General features: G+C 55.9%; 1 protein-coding gene across 10 annotated transcripts in view; it reads left to right on the plus strand.

The window, feature by feature from the left end:
- Positions 1–21,004, plus strand: part of Dctn1 (dynactin subunit 1) — a 32,914-nt gene extending 11,910 nt beyond the window's left edge. The window contains exons 1-32 of one of the 10 annotated variants that reach the window (XM_028871328.2): positions 247–559; positions 3,388–3,633; positions 3,887–3,965; positions 4,133–4,167; positions 4,750–4,770; positions 7,304–7,321; positions 8,649–8,669; positions 10,061–10,252; positions 10,565–10,762; positions 10,886–11,090; positions 11,160–11,238; positions 11,367–11,526; positions 11,624–11,728; positions 11,905–12,096; positions 12,185–12,301; positions 12,517–12,669; positions 13,414–13,574; positions 13,710–13,878; positions 14,672–14,740; positions 14,927–14,989; positions 15,082–15,231; positions 15,385–15,546; positions 15,632–15,763; positions 15,951–16,076; positions 16,507–16,649; positions 16,883–17,049; positions 18,293–18,307; positions 18,475–18,608; positions 18,730–18,922; positions 19,541–19,620; positions 20,070–20,159; positions 20,530–21,004. In XM_028871328.2, the coding sequence (XP_028727161.1) occupies positions 527–559; positions 3,388–3,633; positions 3,887–3,965; positions 4,133–4,167; positions 4,750–4,770; positions 7,304–7,321; positions 8,649–8,669; positions 10,061–10,252; positions 10,565–10,762; positions 10,886–11,090; positions 11,160–11,238; positions 11,367–11,526; positions 11,624–11,728; positions 11,905–12,096; positions 12,185–12,301; positions 12,517–12,669; positions 13,414–13,574; positions 13,710–13,878; positions 14,672–14,740; positions 14,927–14,989; positions 15,082–15,231; positions 15,385–15,546; positions 15,632–15,763; positions 15,951–16,076; positions 16,507–16,649; positions 16,883–17,049; positions 18,293–18,307; positions 18,475–18,608; positions 18,730–18,922; positions 19,541–19,620; positions 20,070–20,159; positions 20,530–20,667 (3,846 nt within the window). In that variant the 5' untranslated portion in view covers positions 247–526 and the 3' untranslated portion in view covers positions 20,668–21,004. Of the gene's footprint in view, positions 1–246; positions 560–3,387; positions 3,634–3,886; positions 3,966–4,132; positions 4,168–4,749; positions 4,771–5,395; positions 7,322–8,648; positions 8,670–10,060; positions 10,253–10,564; positions 10,763–10,885; positions 11,091–11,159; positions 11,239–11,366; positions 11,527–11,623; positions 11,729–11,904; positions 12,097–12,184; positions 12,302–12,516; positions 12,670–13,413; positions 13,575–13,709; positions 13,879–14,671; positions 14,741–14,926; positions 14,990–15,081; positions 15,232–15,384; positions 15,547–15,631; positions 15,764–15,950; positions 16,077–16,506; positions 16,650–16,882; positions 17,050–18,292; positions 18,308–18,474; positions 18,609–18,729; positions 18,923–19,540; positions 19,621–20,069; positions 20,160–20,529 lie in introns of those variants that run through there. The other 9 variants (XM_028871333.1, XM_028871329.2, XM_028871330.2 and 6 more) reach the window with 9 other exon arrangements.
- The last annotated feature ends 1,643 nt before the right edge of the window (positions 21,005–22,647 follow it).

Below are 22,647 nucleotides of genomic sequence, written 5' to 3' on the forward strand. Positions count from 1 at the left end.
TAGGCAGCTGATCATTTTGAAGTAGTATTTGATGCTTGGGGATCAGCTGAGGCTTCACATTCTGGGGTGAGGGCAGTGATGGTAGGGGGTACAGGTGAGGAAGAAGTGTCAGGACTGCTGGAGCAGTGGGCTCCAGTGCTGAGGATTTGTGGGTGGGCCCATCCTTGGGTACTAGGCGGTCTTATCTGGCCCAGGTGAAGCCGGGGAGCACTAGGACCCAGAGGCCAGCATGTTTCCTGACAGTCTGGAGCAGCACTAGCGCAGAGTGAGACTCATCAGCTGGCAAGCGGGGTTCAGTGTCTCTGGGCTCAGGAATCCTTCCTTGGGCAGTGGAAGGGACCTAGTCCTCAGCCCCATCGTTGCCCTTACCCCTGCCGAGGGAGACCCACGGATGGAGGGAGGGCTGTGCCTGACGGCTTCTGAGCCGGTCCATGCAGGCCCATCACCCTGACCCCTCCTGCCTAGGTTTTTGCCTTTTCTCTGTCTTTGGCTAGCTGGGGGAGGGGGTAGAGTCCGGGTGAACAACATGGCCCAGAGCAAGAGGCACGCGTACAATCGGGTAAGTGGCCTCAATCAATGTGGGATGGCCCTGGGAGGGCTGCTAGAGCAGGCCTGGGCGCCTGTGGACATCACTTGTGTGGGGGCTGGGGAGACAGGCTGGCCCTCAGCTGAGGCACTCACACAGTGGACTTCCAAGGAGCCTTTGGAGCTCTGGTACTAGGAGGCTGGACAGCCCCCCCCTCCCCTGAGTTGGACCCTAACTGGGGCCCCCTAGGCTTGACCTCTGATTCCAGCTGGTCTTGAGGCTAGGGGTTTGTGAGGGGTCCAGTGTGTCTCTGACTGGGCTGCGGGTCAGAAGGCCTTGCAGTGAGGCCCTGTCCATATATATGCTCTGCTCTCTGTCCCTGCTCTCTTCTGCCTGAGATTCGATTTGCGTCCACTGAGACAGCCTCCTGGTTCTGAGAGGTGTGTTGGGAGGTGTGGGAGGGTCTTTCCCGAGTTTGTGTCCAGCCTTGATGTCACTGGCAGTTTCCTTTATTGTTACGCCCATAGCATCCACATTGTCCCAGGTATGATCTGAGGTCCCCACACCCCTAGGAGCTGTGTCCCCAGCTTACTGGCTGGGCTTTTTGAGGAAGGGAGTTAGCGAGTGACAGGCTGGGAGGTGTTTTGACTTCCCTGGCTCTGGCAGGGCTCCTTTCTGAAGCCAGCCATGCTGAGTATGTGGGGGTATCAAGAAGAACCCCCTGGATTCTTTAGACCCATGGGGTCACATTTCCTTGCCTTATTTGTTTGCTGCAAGCTCTCTGGCTCATGGAACAGCTATTGCTAAAAATGGCTTAGGTGTGATTTTCTTCCGAATCCTGGTCTGATTTGGGACCTAATTTCATGTGTTCTCTCATCACGGATATGTGAGAAGCAGGGAAGTTCCCAAGGACGGGTTTTTGTGTGTTCCCTTACCTGTCCTCGGAACGACGATGGAGCAGGGTCTGCAGACAGGGAGGGGCTAATTGGAGGAACTTTGTTTATTTGGCCTGTGTTTTCTTCTTGTGATGGCATGAACTGGGGAAGGATCTCCAGAGCCTGAGGGAGGTAGAGCAGGACAAGGACCAGGAGGAGGGAGTGGATGGTGAATAGGTGGAGTCAGCCATCCAGGAATGTCATGGTGGACATGTGGATGGAGTGACAGGAGTCGTATCCGGAAGGAGTGATGGTGACTTGAGGGCCTGGAAAAAGGTTCAGTTCTGTGCCTGAAAAGAAGGCTAGTTGGATGTGTTGGTCTATGGCTGTGATCCCAGCATTCAGGAGGCTGAGGCAGGAGGATTGTAAGTTCCAGACCAGCCTAGGGTAATACCGACATTCTGTCTCAAAAGAACAATAACAAACATTTTAAAGTGTGCATGCACGCGTGCGTGTGCGCGCGCACACACACACACAAAGAAGTAGAAGAAAATTGGTGGAGTGGGGGTGGAGAACCCAGAGAAGGGCATTTGAATCCCAAGGAAGACAGGACAGTGGAGAGGGCCACCACTGAGCCACAACTTTCTCAGCTCTGGTTCCTGAGACAGGGTTGTGGGGAACCTGGTCTGAATAGAGCTGTTTGCTTGTTCTTGCTTCCTCTGCCTGGGGGCAGTACACCCAAGCAGCAGCCATATGGTGCCGTTCAAAGATCTACCAAGGAATCTTGATTTGTTATACAATTTAAATTCTTAAGAATTCAAGGAGATTCTAGAGGATTTTGGAATATCTTTTAAATTCATTTTTATTTTTAAAGATTGTTGTTACTGTTCATTGTTGTGACATTTTTTCCCTTGAGGTTCGTCTCACTTTAGACTAGGTTGAACTGGAACTCAACCATGTAGTTCAGGCTAGCCCCAGCTCATGGCAGTCCTTTCTGAGCTTCTCAAGTGCTGGGATTACATGTGTGAGCCATCAAAACAAGCTGTTTTTCTTGAAACAAGGTCTCATTATGTAGCCCAGACTGGCCTTTAATTTATTATATATAGCCCGGGTTGGCCTCAGCCTCCTGGGTGTTGAGATCCTAGGTGTAAGCCACTATACCTGACTTTGGGGAAATTTTGGACATGTCACTGATGTTTTTCAAAGGGCAATTTGTGGACTTACTTCACCCTAAAAATTATTAGAATTTTCTCAAGGGCCTGCCCTGAGAAAATCCCTCCCAGGGTCCTGGGGAAGACGCTACATCCGGTGTGGGGTTATCTGAGGGAAAGGAATCTATATACACCATGCTCTTATGTCCATGAACTTTATTTCTCTAAGACAGAATTCTGTCTACAGCTTCATTTCCGTCCTGACACTCAGTTCCTCTCTGTCCCTTCTTTTTCTGTCCTCATAGCCCTGGTAATAACTCAGTTCCTATGCTTTCGATCTCATCTTCGTCCCCCTTTCCTTTGTCCTCCATCTTTCTTTCCTTGCTCCTTACTCCTGGCTCTGAGACAACGCTACAAAAGATCTGCCTTGCCAGGCGGTGGTGGCGCACACCTTTAATCCCAGCACTTGGGAGGCAGAGCCAGGCGGATCTCTGTGAGTTCAAGGCCAGCCTGGTCTACAGAGCGAGATCCAGAACAGGCACCAAAACTACACTGAGAAACCTTGTCTTGAAAAACTAAAAAAAAAAAAAAAAAAAAAAAAAAGATCGCCTTACCATCTACAGAATCTCTGCCTTTTTCTCTTCTCTCCGGCCACGTGGCTCTGTCCACCGTCTACAGAAACTGCCTTGTCCTGTCTCTCCCGGCCTGAATCTCTATAGTGGATTCTTGCAGCCCACTGCAAAGCATGGAGTTTAAGGAGATGACTTGTGGTGTTCTCTCAGCCCAGGATGGTGTCCCCAGCCCCTGACTGTGTATGTCTGCAATGTCTTTTCAGACGCCGAGTGCCAGCAGGATGAGTGCGGAAGCAGGTGCCCGGCCCCTGCGGGTGGGCTCCCGTGTAGAAGTGATTGGAAAAGGCCACCGTGGCACTGTGGCCTATGTTGGAGCCACACTCTTTGCCACTGGCAAATGGGTGGGCGTGATCCTGGATGAAGCAAAAGGCAAGAATGATGGCACTGTCCAGGGAAGGAAGTATTTCACATGTGATGAAGGCCATGGCATCTTCGTACGCCAATCCCAGGTAACTCACCGTGTGTGTGTGTGTGTGTGTGTGTGTGTGTGTGTGTGTGTGTGTGTGTACACGCGCGCATGTGCGTACATACATCTGTTGCTTGTGCCACTAGTGTGTAGTACTCCATTTTCCTGGGTGGGACACAAGGCTATGGATGGGCGAAAGGGAAGTCACCCCGCACTTGGGCTTGCTTGGGAGCTCAGAAGGGACCCATAGTACAGGCTTTCTTGATCTGACTGCAGAGTCTATTCTTTGGCTTCAGATCCAAGTATTTGAAGATGGAGCAGATACTACTTCACCAGAGACTCCTGACTCTTCTGCTTCAAAGGTCCTCAAGAGAGGTACTAGCTACACACCGAAGCCGCAGCTTCACATCCAAGTGTTCCGCCCATCTGCTACCAACAGGGCATCAGCTCTGTGCTCCCCCATTTGTCCTCCCACCCCACTGAGGGGGGCTTTCCCCTCGCCCTGTGTGTAAATGTACTTTGTTGCTGTTTGCTTTCTACAGAGGGAGCAGATGCAGCTGCAAAGACCAGCAAACTGGTGAGTGGTTTGGGAATGGGAGGGGGAAGACCCAGGGCTAGGCCGGTCAGAGCGGTAGATGGGTCGGAACTGAACTAGCTGCCTAACCTCCCCAAGAAGGACATTTCCTGGGTATGAGTTGCCACATCAGGACTAGAAGAAAGGTGGCAGGAAAAAGTGTTAGGGTCAACTAGGATTGAGCTGAGGGAGATTGGAAGGACAGGCCTAACCCAGGAGTGTAGCCAGCTTCCTACCTTCTGGTCTCCAAAGATGCCAAGACCTGAGGGGTTATAGGCAGGGTAGGGTGGAGTGTAGCGGGAGAAGGAACTCTTCTGCTCACAAGTGTTATACATACAGAGGGCCCTTTCCAGCTCCCTCTGCCTCTCCTCTGCAGAGGGTTGGGAGTAGCCCTCTGGCCTCTCTGAGCCGGGGTAAACATCCTAGAAGCTGGCCCTTGAGGGTCCCTTCTTTGCCCAGGGCCTGAAGCTTGCCCGACTTCCTCAGCCCTTGCCTGTGTTCACCTCAGTTGGTATTAACAGCGTGCACAGGATGTCTGGCCAGCAGTCTGTTTTCTAACTCTGCCCTTTCCTACCCCTCACGCAGCGGGGACTGAAGCCTAAGAAGGTGGTGTGTTTACTGTTTGTGTCTGGGTGGGTGGGTGGGCTGTGAGCCCGTCCTGCTCTCCTGCATGCTCCCCCACCCCAGCTGCATGCATGTGTGTAACCATGGGGCTGGGATGGCTAGAGGAAGTGGCAGCTTGTCCTCCCAAGTGCCTTTGAAGAGAACAAGGACATCAGGTTCGGGGACCAGGCCAAGGCCGCACTCACTAGAGACCGTTCCCCCCTGCTCTAGACCCCCAGGTAGAGACTCCAGGTGCCCGGTGGCGAAGCACAGTGGCTGGGTCCAGTGAGTTCTTACTTAGCCAGGCTTGGGGGTGGCCGGACATATTGGAGGAGCTGGGGAGAGCACCAGATGTAGACTGGTGTGCAAGGAGGAGGGGTCAGACCACTGAGGAGCAGTCTGTCTGTCTGCCTTTGAATCAGTGCTGCCATAGTGCCCGCCTTGCTCTGCCAGTGCCTTTCACTGACCCCCCTCATCTAGTATGTGTCTGGGCCCCCACCCCACCCCAGGGTCTTGACCACCACCCCCCTCCACAGACTTTTCTTTAGGTCTTTTGAGAGGGTCTCATTTCGTAGCTCATACTAGTCTGGAACTCACTACGTAGACCAGGCTAGCCTAGAACTTGTGGCAGTCCCCCTGCCTCAGCCTCTCTAGTGCTGGGATTCCATGTGGACACCACCATGCCCAGCTCCTCTCCATGGACTTTTAAATGTTTCGTTTGCTGCCATGACCACTTCCTCGCACCAGCCCTTGCCTTGGGCCTCTGCCCGAGTTCTTTCTGCCCTGCATGTGCCTGTCTGAGCCATGTGTGCAGTACTGTGAGCTCCTTGGCGCCAGGCTGCCTCAGGCCTCTCTGGTGTTGCATGGGAAGCTTCTGGATTGGGATGGTGGGAAGGGGGGAGAGAGCACCTTTTCAACTCCTGGTGGGCCTCGAAAAAACTTGGGAGTCTCACTGTGGTACTTGTTTTTGATCCTGGCTCCTGGCTCCTGGTAGGAATAGGATTCTAAGGCAGATAATGCTGTAAAGAATGCTGGGCACATTCCAGATGCACGGGGTCTTGCTTCATCCCTTGATTTCTGTCCTGTGGTTGGTGCTCCAGTTTCACGCCCGGTCCCTGAAGAGAGAAGAGCATGAAGCTGCTGCAGTGTGAGACTGGAAGAGTTGTGGCTGCAGGCTGACGTGACCCTGGTAGTGGGCAGTGCCTGTGTCCTGGTGAAAAGTGACGTCACGGCCTCAACTGCCTATGCTAAAAACTGTCAGCTGCTGGGTGCCCCTGCTCTCTCCAGTCTTACACCCAGCTGGTTCAGTTAAAGCAGATCATTTAGCCAGAGTTGCCCCTGGCATCCCACACAGAACAGGGAGCTAGATCCGGATCAAGAACCAGTGAGTGTGCGTTTATGTGTATGGGGGTTGTGCTTCGTGTATGTTAGTACACCATGTCTGAGCAGTGCCTGCGGAGTCCAGAAAAGGGTGATGGATGCCCCTGGGACTGGAGTTGCAGATTGTTGTGAGCCACCAAGTGAGTGCTTGGAATTCAAACTGAGTCCTCTGTAAGAGCAGCCAAGGCTCTTTAACCTCTGAACCATTAGCTCCCCAAACCGGTGTTTTGAGAGGGAGGCAGGACAGAACATGGGTGTTTCTAAAAATACCTTCCCTTTCTAGAAAGCTTTAGACACAGGCTTTCATCTCTGGATAGCTTGGAGAGGTGAGAGAAGAGCCCAACACTGTTATTAGAGCTGTTGCTGCTGCCAGTGGCATGTCCCAGGCCTCCCTAATCACTGTGTACTCTGCAGAGCTGGAGCTGGGTGCTGGAGGGCTGCTCTGACTCTGTGTTCCTGATAAGAGACGTTTGTGTAAGAGAAGTGGACGGGATGAGGTTGTCAGGGGCCAGAATTAATTATGAGAAGTTAATGGAGCCGACAGGCCCTCTGTTCCTGTGCACAAATTCCCTGGCTCCATAAGGTACCATTTCTGCAATGGCCCCTGGCCCAGCTTTTTGAAGCAAAGTCTTGGAGGTGGAAGGGAAGAAGAGGGCGGAGCTAGAGCCTTGTGTTTGATGGGAAGGAAGGTCAGCTTTGCGCAGGATTCAGTTCCATCCGGAGGAGGAGGAGGAGCCACGGGTTCTGGGTGGTTGCTAGGTGACCTAGGACTGGTAGCTCCACCCCCATGGAGCTGAGGAGGGTGGGTGCATGACGTCAGGTGGAGCTGCTGCTGCTGCGGCCACTGAGGCTGCCATCAGCTTAAGCTGGCGACCTGGGCCAAGCAAGGCTCCGGAGCCTGCCGGAGCCCGCCGGAGCTCGCGGTCGTCTGCTGTCTTGCTGCGCACCTGCCAGGGCCTCCGTGTCGCCACAGCAGCCTTTTGCGGCCCCGAAGCTGAGGCTGCATTGTTGGGATTTGATGCACTAATCTCCTGTCTCCGCCGCCTTTCCCTCCCTCCCGTCGTCTGTCTTTCCTCCCTGGTTTGTCTGTCCTCCTCCGTCCACCCCTCTCTTTCCTCTTCCTTGCTTTCTGTGGTTTTCTGCAATGATGAGACAGGCACCGACAGCCCGAAAGGTACTCTTGCTTGCTCTGGTCCTGCTGCCGGGTTGCCAGGGCGATGGAAGCAGGCTGCTGGGGTGGGGGTGGGGGCTGATTGACTTCATCAGTCTACCTGGCTGGGGGAGGAGGGGAAGGATGAAGGGGGGGGCGGGAGAGGTGTGTGTCACTACTGTGCCCCACCCCTGGACATCTCTTTCTTGATCTACTTGCTTTGGGCTCAGATTGAGTCTTCCAGGCCTTATACCAGTGGTCCCACAGGCTTGGGCTCCAGGCAGTCTCTGCTGCAGGCGCACTTGGGAGGGTTTCCTGGGGTCCAGCCTGAGGCAGCAGCAGGCTAGGTGTATCAGTGCTTGAAGCAGGCCTACTTACCAGCCTTTGCCTGTTCTCCCAGCATCCGCCTCCCCAGAGTCTGTGCTAGGGAGTTAATCAGGGTAGGACAGGACCCACAGCTGTGGTGAACCGGTCCTGACTAGAGGGTGGACATTGGTCTTCTTGGACGTAGTGTCTGCTGAAAACAGAGCTCAAGCTGAATCTTGTCTCTGCGAGAGCCCTGAGGCACAGTCAGCAAGCCTCTGGGAGTTGGGGCTAATGGCCCCTTTGCCACTCCGAAATACCCCAAAGGCCTCCTGGGTTGCTTTTGGAAGATGGATCCTGAGTGCTCTGCCCCCCCCCCCCGCCCTCCTCCAGCTGGGAGGGTTACTTTGCTGAGCTGTGGGCTTTTACTGATGCAGTATTTGGAGTCCTGACACCTGAGCCCTCTGCCTTAGGGATGGGGCCTGCTGCAAGACCTGGACCTGAGGGGCGGGGACGGACACACACACACACACACACACACACACACACACACACACGCACGAGATAGCCTTGTTCTGCCTTAGGGATCTGAGTTCCCGTTTCTGAGTGTATCATGGGCCGGGTCCTAGGGTGTTCGCTCTAGAGTCTAGCACATGATGGAAGAGGCTGATTTGGGACAGTCCTTGGGAGTGGTGTCTGGGCGGGGCCTCCAGGCTGGAGTGGGAGATCCCTCACAGAAGGACAGTCTCTGGAGACCTTCCTGCCAGCTGCTGCCTTTGCTCTGCTGTGGCTCAGCCTAGGGGCAGGACTTGTGTGATCTTCAGGGTATCTGAAGGGGTGAGGCCTGCAGGGGGTGGTTAAAATGAGTGCAGGACAGGGCAGTGGGATCTGGGAGTTCCTGGGGTAGGTAGGGTGCTCCTGAGGGAGGCAGTGGGATGGGGGGGCTGCCCTGTCTGTTGCTGCTGCTGCTCTCATTGCCACCTCTGTCCCCCTGCCGTGGCCCTCTCTTTCCTGACTCCTTCTCTTCTGGCTCCTGTTGCCTGTCCAGACCACAACTCGACGGCCCAAGGTGAGAACCAGCAGGTCTCCGTAAGCCACTGCTGAGTGCACACACGTTTCAGGCATGTGCATGTATGTGGCCATGCATGCTAGCAAGTAAATGTTGGTTACAGTGTACGAAGGGTTCTCTTTGCGGGAGAAGAGCAGCTCGAGGCTGGTAACTGGACCCTCCTGGGGAAATGATTTCTCGTCTTTTTTTTTTTTTAAGGTTTATTTTTATGTGTATGAATGTTGCCTGCATGTATGTATGTATGTATGTATGTATGTGTACCATATGTGTGCCCTCAGAGAGGGTGTCAGATCTGCTGGGAGTTGTCATGTGAGGGCTGGGAATCAAACCTGGGTCCTCTGGGAGAGCAACCAGAACTCTTTCAACTGCTGAGCCACCTTCCAGCCCTGGCAACTTCTAATCCTTAGGAGGCCACCTTAGCCAGTAGGTTAAGTAGGGAAGAGCAGTAAGAGGGGATACAGCCAATCAAGGCAGGCTTTGAGCATCTTTAAAGTGAGATTAGAAGAGGTGAGGCTCTTGACATGCACGGTATCTGAGTGAGGGGTGAGTATCTGAAGGCCTCGGGCTGGGAGTGTTGGTGGGTATCTGTGGTTCTACATGTCTGCTCACCAGGGGAACTTTGGGGTTCAGCATTGCCAGAGTGGCACTGTCTACCCCTGGGTTTGTGACTTCCTGGAAGCTAACCAGCTCCCCACTCCAGGGTACAGGGGCCTGGATACTGTTACTTAGCTAGCGCTTTGTCCTGGGGAGCAAGTACAGGGGTACACTCTACTTGCCTTGTTTCCAGGGTGGTCTGTCTACAGTTCCCAACTCAGCCCAGTAGCCTCTAGGATCCCTTGTCGTAGACCAAAGGAGTGATACTCAGCTCGACTCCCAGACTAAGTAGCGCTTACCAGGGCAGCAGGCTTGACACCACATTTATGTTCCAGCCCTCTGAGAACGTGACAATTGAGAACAATCTCTAATCTGTTCTTGGCTTCTGGGAATGACATTGAGGCACTTTTTCTCTGCTGGGGGAGTTGGACGTGGGCCCAGCACAAGGATGGGAATGGGAGTATTAAGAAGTTGCTAAAATGATCACGTGTGGGGTCCAGAGGGGAGTTCTGGGGAGTAAGATCCTGCTCTGAAGGTTAATGGCAGAGCGAGGAGAGTGTGGACACACTGCCAAGGGAGGAACTTACAATCTTCTGTCCCCCATCCTTCCCTCCTTTTCCCTACTGTCCTTTGTCCTGTGCCTTTGGACTCTCACTGTCTGTCCCTCCGCATCTGTGGTCTCATTGTGTTTTCTTCTCCGCGGTGTCTTCTGTCTCCTCTGCTCCATCCCTTGCTCTGCCTCTTCTTCTGCATCCCATGTTCTCTTCCCTCTGTGGCCTGCCCTTGTCCTCTTACAGCCTACTCGCCCAGCCAGTACTGGAGTGTCGGGGGCCAGCAGCTCCCTGGGCCCCTCTGGATCAGCATCAGCCGGTGAACTAAGCAGCAGTGAGCCCAGCACCCCAGCTCAGACTCCGCTGGCAGCACCCATCATCCCCACACCAGCCCTCACCTCTCCTGGAGCAGCACCCCCACTTCCTTCTCCCTCTAAGGTAAGGGTAGACTCAAGGCGCCCAGGGACCTGTGACCCCTGGGCAGGGTTGGGGACGACCTAGGCCTGGAATCAGAAAGCACCAGTGTGGACATATCGTGTGGCTCTCCCTCTTGCCTGAGCTGCCCTTTCCTGCCTGCCTTTATACCTACTCCGCAATGGCGTGCCACGTCTTCCTCTTAGGGGTCCCTGTGCCGCTGGCTCTTGATGCTCAGTCCAGGAGATGTTTCCCTACATTCTTGTCTTGGCTACAGCTCAGTTTTGTTAGGGTGGGGCAGGGACCGTGCACAAACCATGGGCCTCCTCTTGGCAGGAGGAGGAAGGGCTGAGGGCCCAGGTGCGGGACCTGGAGGAGAAACTGGAGACTCTGCGTCTGAAGCGGTCAGAAGACAAGGCGAAGCTGAAAGAGCTGGAGAAGCACAAGATCCAGCTGGAGCAGGTGCAGGAATGGAAGAGCAAAATGCAGGAGCAGCAGGCAGACCTGCAGCGGCGCCTCAAAGAGGCGCGGAAGGTGGGCCTTGGGATGAAGCTGGTGCCGGGGAGGTGAGGGGCCAGGCTGCAGTGTGGGGTGCCTCGGGAGAAAGGGCAGCACGGGACCCACTCCGCTCCGGCTCCGCCTACCTCCGACCTCCAGGAAGCCAAGGAGGCGCTGGAGGCAAAGGAGCGCTACATGGAGGAGATGGCCGACACAGCTGACGCCATCGAGATGGCCACTCTGGACAAGGAGATGGCTGAGGAGCGCGCTGAGTCTCTGCAGCAGGAGGTGGAGGCTCTGAAGGAACGCGTGGACGAGCTCACTACAGACTTGGAGATCTTCAAGGCTGAGATCGAAGAGAAAGGTAAGGACCAGGACCATGGGGGCCAGCTGGTGGAGGAGGCCCGGCATGAACACACTGCCGCCCTCACAGGCTCAGACGGGGCTGCATCCAGCTACCAGCTCAAGCAGCTCGAGGAGCAGAATGCCCGCCTAAAGGACGCCCTGGTGAGGTAGGCCTCCCTCTGGCCCTCGCCTGCCTCGAGTGTCCGAATACTCGTTACCTTGTGATCGACACGTGCTTTCTGCCATCCCTCTCCTCTCTCTGGCTCCCTCCCTTGCTCCTTCCACTTCTCCACAGGATGCGAGATCTCTCTTCCTCAGAGAAGCAGGAGCATGTGAAGCTGCAGAAGCTCATGGAGAAGAAGAACCAGGAGCTGGAGGTCGTGAGGCAGCAGCGGGAGCGTCTGCAGGAGGAGCTGGGTCAGGCGGAGAGCACCATTGACGAGCTTAAGGAGCAGGTCTGACAGCCCTGCCCGGGCCCCGGACCCGCGCTCTGCTGCCCTCCCTCCAGGCCCTTACAGCAGCACTTCTCCCTGTCCGTCACCCCTAACACAGGTTGATGCTGCGCTGGGTGCGGAGGAGATGGTGGAGATGCTGACTGACCGGAACCTGAATCTAGAAGAGAAAGTTCGGGAACTGCGGGAGACCGTGGGGGATTTGGTAAGAGAAGAGCAGGTCCCTGACTTCTGACCCTGGTGGAGAGTATTTGGAAGGGACCTTCTGAGAAAGACTGACATCAGACCCTTGACCTTTGAGCAGGGGTTGTGGTAAGGGCAACATTCCGGCCCTGCCATCCTGACTCTGCCTGTGCCCTCTCCCAACTTGGTGGCGTCCAGGAAGCAATGAACGAGATGAATGATGAGCTGCAGGAGAATGCGCGGGAGACAGAGCTGGAGCTCCGTGAGCAGCTGGACATGGCAGGAGCCCGAGTCCGGGAGGCCCAGAAGCGCGTGGAAGCAGCCCAGGAGACAGTTGCCGACTATCAGCAGACCATCAAGAAGTACCGCCAGTTGACCGCACACCTGCAGGTGCCCGCCTCGCCCCTGCCCCTGCTCCCTGCTCCCGACGATCGAGCTCGGCTCCCAGGACCCACTGTGCTCCACTGTCTGCCCTCAGGATGTTAACCGAGAGCTGACGAACCAGCAGGAAGCGTCTGTGGAGAGACAGCAGCAGCCACCTCCCGAGACTTTCGATTTCAAAATCAAGTTTGCCGAGACCAAGGCTCATGCCAAGGTCAGAAAAGTGGGCCCCCTGAAGTCGGGTGTTAGAGAGCCCAGCCTGGGGCAGCAATGGGCTGCCATGGTGTGGGTTCTGGACTCAGGGTGCTTCGTGTGGTAGTTGTGGAAGAAGTCTGGCCTGGGCTTACCCTAGAGACAAAGGTGAAGCAAGCCTCGGTGGTTCTGCAGCTTTCCGTTCGGGCTGAGCCCTCCTCCCTGTCCACCCTGCAGGCCATTGAGATGGAGTTGAGACAGATGGAGGTGGCCCAGGCCAACCGGCACATGTCCCTGCTGACGGCCTTCATGCCTGACAGCTTCCTTCGGCCAGGCGGAGACCACGACTGTGTCCTGGTGCTGCTGCTCATGCCCCGCCTCATATGCAAGGTAAGGCCTGCCAGTCACACGTGCAACAGAACCTGCTGGCCCAGAGCTCACGACAACTCCCAGACTCAGCCCACAACTCCCCGAGTCGCTCAGGCAGCAAGGTCTCGGTGAATCCAGAGCCAGCCGCCACGCTGGGCTCTGCATTCTGTCCACCACCTGCAGTTCAGAAATACTCGGGGAAAAACCTTGTGAGTGTACAGCTGTTTTCTCATTGTTTCCTGAAGAATCCAGTGTCGCCGTGGCACCACTTAGCTTGTGTTAGGTGTTATCAGTATCCTAGAGGCGGTTTAATGTATGCAGGAGTGTGCACAGAGTTGACATGCAGCTCCTGTGATTTAACATGAGGTACTCAAACATCGTTTGTTAATGTATACAGGAGGGGTCTGGAAGCAGTCCCCTCCAGATTGGAGCAACTGTCCAGGAAAGAGAAGTAGCCTTCTTGTGAGGCAGTTGCAGGTCCGTTTTAGGCGAAGGTGAAGGTTACTGAAGGAATAACATTTATGCCAGAGGTAGCCAGGAGTTAGCTAGGGACTAAATAGCAGATTTTGAGCGCAGCAGCTTTATGCCATATGGCTCTATTGCCCTCCAGTCTCTTGGCCATTCATAAGTTGCTGGCATCTTGACCCTGCTCCTCTGGGAACCTCCTGCCAGTCTGAGGGCTGTTGTTTAGCTGGGTCCTGGGTTCCTGGGTCTTGTTCTTCTTCCCCTTCTCCCAGTTCCAGGACCCTGATCTTCTTCCCACAGGCAGAGCTCATCCGGAAGCAGGCCCAGGAGAAGTTTGACCTAAGCGAGAACTGTTCGGAGCGGCCTGGGCTCCGAGGAGCTGCTGGGGAGCAGCTGAGCTTCGCTGCGGGCCTGGTGTACTCGCTGAGTCTGCTGCAGGCCACGCTGCACCGCTATGAACAGTAAGAGACACCGCATCCTCCCCTGCATCCTCCCCTGCACCCTCCCCTGCACCCTGGGCCGTGGGTCCAGGATTGGCCGGCACGGAGAGACTGTCTAGAGACCTTGGCCTCACAGAGCCCTTCTCTGGTCTTTAGTGCCCTCTCCCAATGCAACGTGGACGTGTATAAGAAGGTGGGCAGCCTCTACCCTGAGATGAGTGCCCACGAACGCTCCTTAGATTTCCTCATCGAGCTGCTGCACAAGGATCAGCTGGACGAGACTGTCAACGTGGAGCCCCTCACCAAGGCCATCAAGTATTACCAGGTCTGGGGCCAGAATCTAGGCTTGGGCAAGCGGCAGGGCAGGAGGGGACGTCTACCTAATGGGAGTTCCTGCCAGGGTATACAAGGTTTTATGTCTGGAGTGGGCTGCTCGAGACCTAGCTTGCTCTGGTTTTGTTTTTATCGTTGTTTGGGTAGGTTTGTTGGTGTTGGAGGGGTTAGGCCTAGTTTTTTTGTTTTTTTCTTTTGAGACTGGGTCTCATGTAACCCAGGCTGGCCTTAAACTTGCTATGTAGCCAACAATAACCTTGAACTCCTGATCCTCCTGCCTCCATCCCAAATGCTGGGATAATAGGTCTGCGCCATCATGTCTGGATTAAAAAAAAAAATCTATGTGTGTAGTGTATGTGCATGTATGTGTGTCTGCATGCCAGTGTCCATGTAGAGGTCATAGGACAGCGCGAGGAAGTTAACTCTTTCCTCCCACCGTGTGGGTCTTGAGGATTGAGCTCTGGTTGTGAGCAGGTGTCTTTCCTGCTTAGCTGTCTCACTGTCATTTTTTATAAGAGCGTCTCCCTGTAGCTCAGGCTGGCCTTGACCTCTGATGCTTCTGTGTGCCTCCCCAGTGCTAGGATCATGGGCCCACACCACCAATCCTAGTTCTCATTTGCCCTGATGTGAACTTGCCTGGGGATGTGGCTACCTGGAGGTTTTGGAAGGTTTTGTACCTCTGAAGACCACAGTGTCCAGGGCTCAAACTCTAGTTTGGGAAGAGGACAGTCTCTCAGCCCTCACCCTCTGTAGGCTAAAGGCTGTCTCTGTGTCGTTCTCCTCAGCATCTGTACAGCATCCACCTTGCTGAACAGCCCGAGGATTCCACCATGCAGCTGGCTGACCACATCAAGGTGACATGTGTAGATCGTGATTAAGGTTGCTGTAGGGATGAGGGAAGGAAGTCGGGTCAGAGGTCAGCGACGGTAGAGGACCCCTGTGTGTGTGTACAGTCATCAGAGGGCGGGACTTCGTAGAGAGGATGATGGGACAGAAGAGCTCACATTAGGTGCTAAGACCGCATGTTTCTCTTTGCACAGTTCACCCAGAGTGCCCTGGACTGTATGGGCGTGGAGGTGGGCCGGCTGCGTGCCTTCCTGCAGGTGAGGCACATCTAGATCGGAGGGGTCTTTCTGTGCCCCCCCCCCTCCCCTAGTGCTGACCGGGCTCTGCCTGGGTCCTTTTTCCTGTGTAGGGTGGGCAGGAGGCAACAGATATTGCCCTTCTTCTCCGAGACCTGGAAACATCATGCAGTGACATCCGCCAGTTCTGCAAGAAGATCCGAAGGCGAATGCCAGGGACAGATGCTCCTGGGATCCCAGCGGCACTGGCCTTTGGATCACAGGTTTCGGGCTGAGGTTATGAGGGAAGGAAGCTTAGCAGAAACGGGAGGGGCCTATCACATAAAGCTCTGGACCTGTCAGGGCCTGAATCGGGAAGCGAGGAACTGGATAGAATGTTGGACCGGGTGGGCTCTTGACTTTAGCCTGTCGCGCAGGTATCCGACACACTCCTCGACTGCAGGAAGCACTTGACGTGGGTGGTGGCGGTTCTGCAGGAGGTGGCAGCTGCCGCCGCCCAGCTTATTGCCCCCCTGGCAGAGAATGAAGGGCTGCCTGTGGCTGCGCTGGAGGAGCTGGCTTTCAAAGCCAGCGAGCAGGTTGGCCTGGAACCTTGGGCTGTGGGGCTGGAGGAGGCAGAGGCCGCCGCAGCCTTTCCTTCACTCTTGCGCTCGGCTCCCGCAGATCTACGGGAGCCCCTCCAGCAGCCCCTATGAGTGCCTGCGCCAGTCATGTTCCATCCTCATCAGCACCATGAACAAGCTGGCCACGGCCATGCAGGAGGGCGAGTACGACGCAGAGCGGCCACCCAGCAAGGTGGGTGGGGCCCTGGGGACCCAGGGGCCTGCAGGGGCGCAAACTTGCAGAGTCTGGAGGGCGGAGCATCCTGTGACTGGATGTCTCTGAAAGGAGGGCACTAGTGGTCCCTTCCTCGGCCTCCACCCTCTGACCCACCCTGTCCTCCTTCCTCGGCCTCCACCCTCTGACCCACCCTGTCTCTTAGCCTCCTCCAGTTGAACTTCGGGCTGCAGCCCTGCGTGCAGAGATCACGGATGCTGAAGGTCTGGGTTTGAAGCTTGAAGACCGAGAGACAGTTATCAAGGAGTTAAAGAAGTCGCTCAAGATTAAGGTGCGGAGGGCTGGAGAGATGGACTGTGGTTAAGAGCACTGGCTGCTCTTGAGGGGACCCTGATTTGATTCCCAGCACCCACGGGGTGGCTCACAACCACCTTTAACTCTAGTTCTAGGGGGTCCAATGCCCTCTTCTGGCCTCTGAGGGCAGGCACCAGGTACACACATGGTACACAGACATACGTGTAGTCAAAACACCCATACACATAACACTAATTAATTAAAAAATGAAGATGAAGGCCAGGAGGTGTGGCAGGACTGGGCAGCAGCAGGCGCTGGCAGTGGGGATCGGGGTGGCGTGGGAGTCAAGGAAAGAAGTGGGGCCTGCAGCTAGGGGTCATCAGGGAGGGAGCCCCACATCCCATAGTCTGACCCAGTCCTGGGGCCCTGGGGAGGGTGTGGGGAACTACAAGTGTTACCTCGTCCAGGGGGAGGAGCTGAGTGAGGCCAACGTGCGGCTGAGCCTCCTGGAGAAGAAGCTGGACAGCGCTGCCAAGGATGCAGACGAGCGCATCGAGAAGGTCCAGACTCGGCTGGAGGAGACCCAGACCCTGCTGCGGAAGAAGGAGAAGTCAGGCACCACCCCTGGGCCCCGGAGTCCTCCACGCTCTGTCCTGTCGGCCGCCCTCTGTTGCTCGTGACTCCTTTGTCCTGTAGTCTGACTACCCATTTTCCCTCCCTAGTCTGCTCCTCCGCACTGCTCCAGCTGTGGCTGGGGTTGCCTCTCAGGGCCTGCTGTCAGGGTGGAAAGTCCCGTGGGGCTGTGAGGAAGGGACAGGCCCGAGCCCAGGTTCTCTTCCACAGAGACTTTGAGGAGACAATGGATGCGCTCCAGGCTGACATCGACCAGCTGGAGGCAGAGAAGGCCGAACTAAAGCAGCGGCTGAGCAGCCAGTCCAAGCGCACAATTGAGGGGCTCCGGGGCCCCCCTCCCTCAGGCATCGCTACCCTGGTCTCTGGCATTGCTGGTGGTGAGTACGGTGGCCCAGAGGAGACTGACTGTCCTCTCTTGTGGCCTCGGTTTAACTTCAGGTGCCCCTGCCCTAGGTGTTCAGCCAAGAACACGCTTGCCCAGCTTCCCTCTGCCTGCTTTCTCCAGGTTTTCATTTGCTGTGAAGAGACGTTTAGAGAGCTGCTGAGTAACGCAGCGTGTTAGCAAGACTGTCTGTCTGTCAGTGAAGTCAGAGTAACGACCGAGTTAGGCTCTAGAAGCTGTCTGTCCCTTTGGAGCTGCCGTGTGGCCTTCCATCTCAGCCATATTCAAGACAGGCCGGGCCACACTGCTGGAGCGTCCAGCCTTGCCTGAGGCCAGTGTCAGGTGGTCCCTCAGCGTGCCTGCTCCATTTCCTCGTGGATCTCCACGGCATATTCTCCCAGTGTTGCTCATGACTTCTGTTCTGACCTTTGTTTAGCCTCTTAGTATGGTCAGCAAGCCTCCTGTGGAGTTCTCTGTCTTCCAGGCTGTTTCCCAGGCCCTGGATAAGGCAGAGGCCACTGCCTCTTGGTTCTGTTTCCCCTCCAGTTCTGTGCTTGACCTTTTCACCCCCAGAGGACAATCTCCCGGCCCCATAATTAAACCCCAAGGTCTCTGGCCTTTCTACCTGCTCGCCTCACCTGAGGGCCTGCCCTCGTCAAAGTCCTTGTCATAGATACAACCTGATGCAGGGAAGTGACAAGCACTTTTGTGATATTTTACACCCACAGCTCCGTGTTCTTTGGGAGAGAATCTTTAGATCACCATTTTGTGTTGTTCTAGTACCGGCTCTTAAACAGATTCTGCTTCTAAGTTAATGAAACACCCCATCAAAAAAGGTCATTTGCCTGGGAGCGAGGCAGAGCACCTGTGTCTTCTCCCTGCGCTCCGCAGCTGGTGAGCACACGGGGTGCCGAGGTGCAGCTTCTGGACCGTTCCCCATGCTGCTGCTCTTGGAGAGAAGCAGGAGGCAGGAACCTCTCGCCCAAGGCTTCCTGCACTGCACTCACGGGCCGGCCCTTCTCTCTCGGGCACTGACTGGGGCCTGCCTCGTCCACCTTTGCTGGCTCTCACTTCACTCTCACCCCGAGGCAGAGGCAGGCTCTTAGAGAGGAGGTTTTGGCGTTGAGGAAAGGGTCTTGTGTATGTCTTGTCCAGAGTCCTTTGTTTCGCCCTGCACCCCCACATCGTCTAACCCCCTCTCTCTCTTTCTGCTCCCCCATGGGCTTTCCTGCACACAGAAGAACAGCAGCGAGGTAGAGACTCCCCCCTGCTGGGGTTTCCCAAGGCCACTGGGACTGGGAACAGCATGAGGCTTCTCCCCCTGAGCCTTCAGAAGTGGGGGAGGGAGGGAGGGGAAGGGAGGAGCCAAGTTTTCAACCTCTGCAGCCAGGGCTGATGACATCCTGTGTGATCTTCACAGGGGGCACTCCTGGGCAGGCTCCGGGCGCCTTGCCAGGCCCGGGGCTGGTGAAGGACTCACCACTGCTGCTTCAGCAGATCTCTGCCATGAGGCTGCACATCTCTCAGCTCCAGCATGAGAACAGCGTCCTCAAAGTAAGGCACTCGTGGGGAGCCTGGGGCTGGAGCTTGGGCATGCCTGCCCATTGGTGGGTGGCAGAGGCTACCTCCCACCCCTCACCACGGCTTCTGTGCCCTCCCTCCCACATCCTGACAGGGAGCCCAGATGAAGGCGTCCTTGGCCGCTCTGCCCCCTCTGCATGTTGCGAAGCTTTCCCTCCCACCCCATGAGGGCCCTGGTGGCGACCTAGTGGATGGGGCCCTGTATCGCAAGACCAGCCAGCTGTTGGAGACGCTGAATCAGCTGAGCACGCACACCCACGTGGTAGACATCACTCGAGCCAGTCCAGGTGTGTGCCCTCCGCTGTGAGAAGATGGCTGCGGCCTCCGTCTTTCCCCAGGCCTTCCTAGCAGTCTTCTTTGACCTCAGAGTTCTGCTTCCCTGACTTTTACCCATGTTCTCTCTTCATACCCCCACCCATCTCTCCTTTCTTTCTTCTCTACTGGGATTGAACTGAAGGCCTCAAGCTTGCTAGACTAATGCTCTGTAGCACCAGATTTTTACTTTCTAAGTTTTTGTTTGTTTTGTTCTTTGAGACAGGCTTCCTCTGTATAGCCCTGGCTGTCCTGGATCTCGCTCTGTAGACCAGGCTGGCCACCTGCCTCTGCCTCCCTGAGCACTGGGATTAAAGGCGTGTACTAACATGCCTGGCCCTTTTCAAATTTTTTTATGTTTCGTTTTGAGACAAGGTCTCAGTAAGTTGCCCAGGCAGGCCTTGAACCCCCTGTCCTCTTATCCAGTCTCCCCATAGCTGGGGTCCTAGGCTTTCCCACCAGACCCAGTTCGCGCTTTCTCTCTGAAGTGCCTGTGCTGTGTGGGTCCAGTACCAGTGCTGTGACCATGTGGTTCAGCTGCTGGGATGGACCGCAGCATCCTCAGCATCCTCAGCATCCCTCCCTCTTCACAGCCGCCAAGAGCCCGTCAGCTCAGCTTATGGAACAGGTGGTTCAGCTCAAGTCCCTGAGTGACACCATCGAGAGGCTCAAGGTCGGTCACCCCGCCTTCTCACTCTCTTGGCTCGCCCCTGGGGGGAGCCAGGCACTGGTGGGGTCTCTCTGGACCTGCTCCATGCTGGGGCACACTGGGGAGCAGGTGGGAGGGAAGGGGGACTTCTCACTGAAGTGCCTGAGTGGGATCCTCTTTAGGCTGGTGAACCACCAGTGCTGGTTCTTCAGGATGCACGGCTGCAGTTTCTGCCAGCTGGACCAGGAGAGGGCAGGGCGTTTGCCGGAGGTTTCTTAGAGGCCAGGGAAGCTGAGCTAGGCCTTGAAGAGAGAAGGGGTGCAAAGCATGGAGGGTGCTGGACGGGGACTGGGTTAGAGACAAGAGCCAAAGTGTAGTGATGGAAAGCTAGTCCCCTGTGAAGCCGGGCAGGTCTCGAACTCCCCGCGGGTCCCCTGAATGACCTGTCTCCCCTCTCCTCCCCCTCCCCCCAGGACGAGGTCCTCAAGGAGACAGTAACTCAGCGTCCCGGAGCGACCGTCCCCACTGACTTTGCCACCTTCCCTTCTTCAGCCTTCCTCAGGGTAAGGGGGCATGCGGTGCAGGGTGGGGGCACCGCGCTGGGTGCCCCGTGGGGACTTGAAGAGGCCTCTGGAGTCGCAGGCCCCGCCGCACACCTTACTCTCCCTGGCAGGGCCAAGTCTCACCTGCACAGACCCCAGAGTGCTCTCAGCACTTAGAGACTGGACTATCCCAGCACATAAGTGACACCTGCCCTGACTCAGATTGCCTCGTTAGCCTCAACTCCCTTCTAACTTCAAAGATGTCACTGTGGTGTCCGAACCCAGAAGCCTCTGTTTCCAGGGGCTGCCAGTGCCAGTACCCAGGGACCCTTCAGGGACCCATAGTCAAGGCAGCCCTGACCTGAGGTCCTCTCTCTGTCCCCAACACAAGGCCAAGGAGGAGCAGCAGGACGACACAGTCTACATGGGCAAAGTGACCTTCTCGTGTGCGGCAGGCCTGGGACAGCGACACCGCCTGGTGCTGACCCAGGAGCAGCTGCACCAGCTCCACAGCCGCCTCATCTCCTAAGCACGCCTTCCCTGCTGTCCCCTTTGACCCTCGGCCCCCTGGCACCACGGGCCAGTGCGCAGCCGCCTCGGCCCCTCCGAGGTTGAACCGTGGCCGAAAGCTCTCGCCTGAGTCAGCTCTGCCAGGTCTGGTCAGGGTCCTGCTGCTTCCGTAATCTGGGTTTGCCTATCCACCTTTGGCCTCTTCCTTAATTTGCTGTTCAGCTGCTCCCTCTTTCCTGAGGGGCCTCAGGGTATTGGGGGGGCATTGGAGCGGGGGCTGATACCCCTCCACTAAAGATGGAGTGAGGTCGCCCTGACTGGGGACTTCACCCTTGATTAAAGCATCTTCTACTTCACCGCTTTCTGTGTGGTTCTGATGGGACTTGGGCCAGCTGCTTCAGAACAGGTAGAGGAGGATTGCCTGAGAAACTGGATGGGCCGAGGCCTGGTGATGGATGAGACTGTGCCCTCATAACATGTGCAGTAAGCTACCCGGAGCGGAAGGGCAAGGGGCGCTCAGTGGGAGGGTGGGAGCCCTGTGGGAGCCCCATTCAGTCAATTCTACTCCCATTTCCTGGAGCTGGAGTGATCCAGTCTTTCTGGTGCATTGACCATCGTCTTTCCATTGGACGTGGCGTTCTCAAATTAACACTACACCAGGGAAACTGAGGCAGCAGAACAGCAAGAAACAACGCAAGTCACAAAACTTGTGCCCAAACTCACATCAGTGTCAGGGGAGCTGCTGCTGTGAATTCTTGGGATCTCTGGTCTTGATCTAGACCTGTTGAAATACTTCCGGGAGGGAGACTCCCTGGGCCTGGTGGCATTCTAAACTTGAGAGCTTAGTCCAGGTGTTTACTGACCAGCTCTTGGAGGTGTTCTCTCATTGCCCACACGGGGACAGGTGTTCTCAAGAGGCCTGGTTGAGGTGGGCGAGGCTCTGTACTCAGGAGTGGGCCATCGCTGGAGGGGAAGTAGCCGGTGGGGAGGGAGCCCGGGGCCTCACTTGCCATCAACACCTTCTAGGAAGGTCGATGGATTGTGGGGTTTGAATACCCTGTCTCTAGCCTTTCTTGCTAGGGTTTTGGGAAAGTCCTTTAGGTAAGTTTCCTCAGTACTCTCAAGGATAGTACATGGCTAATGCCATTTTAGATGCTAAGACTTGACTTGCTATGTACAGGGAGGCCTGGGATGTAGGGCTGGGTTGCCACAGAACTAGTGACAAGGGTTGGTGTGTGTGTGTGTGCGCGCGCGCGCGCGTGCGCGCGCGTGCGTAGACCAGAGAACAACCTCAGGAGCTGCCCACCTTATTTTGGGGGACAGGATCTTTCACTGGGATTTTGGGCTTGTTGATGAAGGAACTGTGACTGGCCAGAGAGCTCAGGGATGGATTACAAGCTCACACTACCACACCTGTCTCTTACTGGAACTCAAACTCAGAGTTCAGTTCACAGCAACTGAGCCGTCATCCCAGCCCTGAAGTCTGTCCATCTTTAAATGCCCTTCTACGGACTGCATGCGTCTGCTTGTGCAGGAATGCCAGCAGCAGTAAACTGCTGACCTGCTGTCCACTGCCTCTCTTCAGTTCTGCGCACCAGGACACCCTTCTAAAGTGCAAGCTAGTGGGGCTCCTGAAATGCAATGAGCCCTCCAGGTGCCTAGAATTTAAAAGGTAAATCTTCCGTAACTCACAAGGTCATCCACGCCTAGCTTCTGCCCATCCCTCCAGCCTCTTGTAGGTCTGCCCCTCCACACGTGTCCAGCGCCCTAGCTTTAGGGAACCCCTGGGGTTCCCATACTCACCTGTGCTCTCAGCTCTCTCCCTGTGAAGGAGAGAGGCCATTTGTCTCCCTCCCTGGTCTCCCCCTCCCTGCCCCCTCCCTGTCCCTGTCCTTTTTTTTTTTTTCTGAGATGACTCTCTAGTGTTGCCAAATGGGGAAGGGGCCGTCCTGTGGCTCCCTGGATCCTACGCTTTGTTCCAGGCCTGTGGGAGGTATTA

This window comes from Peromyscus leucopus, chromosome 3 (assembly GCF_004664715.2).
Source record: "Peromyscus leucopus breed LL Stock chromosome 3, UCI_PerLeu_2.1, whole genome shotgun sequence".
NCBI lineage: Eukaryota > Metazoa > Chordata > Mammalia > Rodentia > Cricetidae > Peromyscus > Peromyscus leucopus.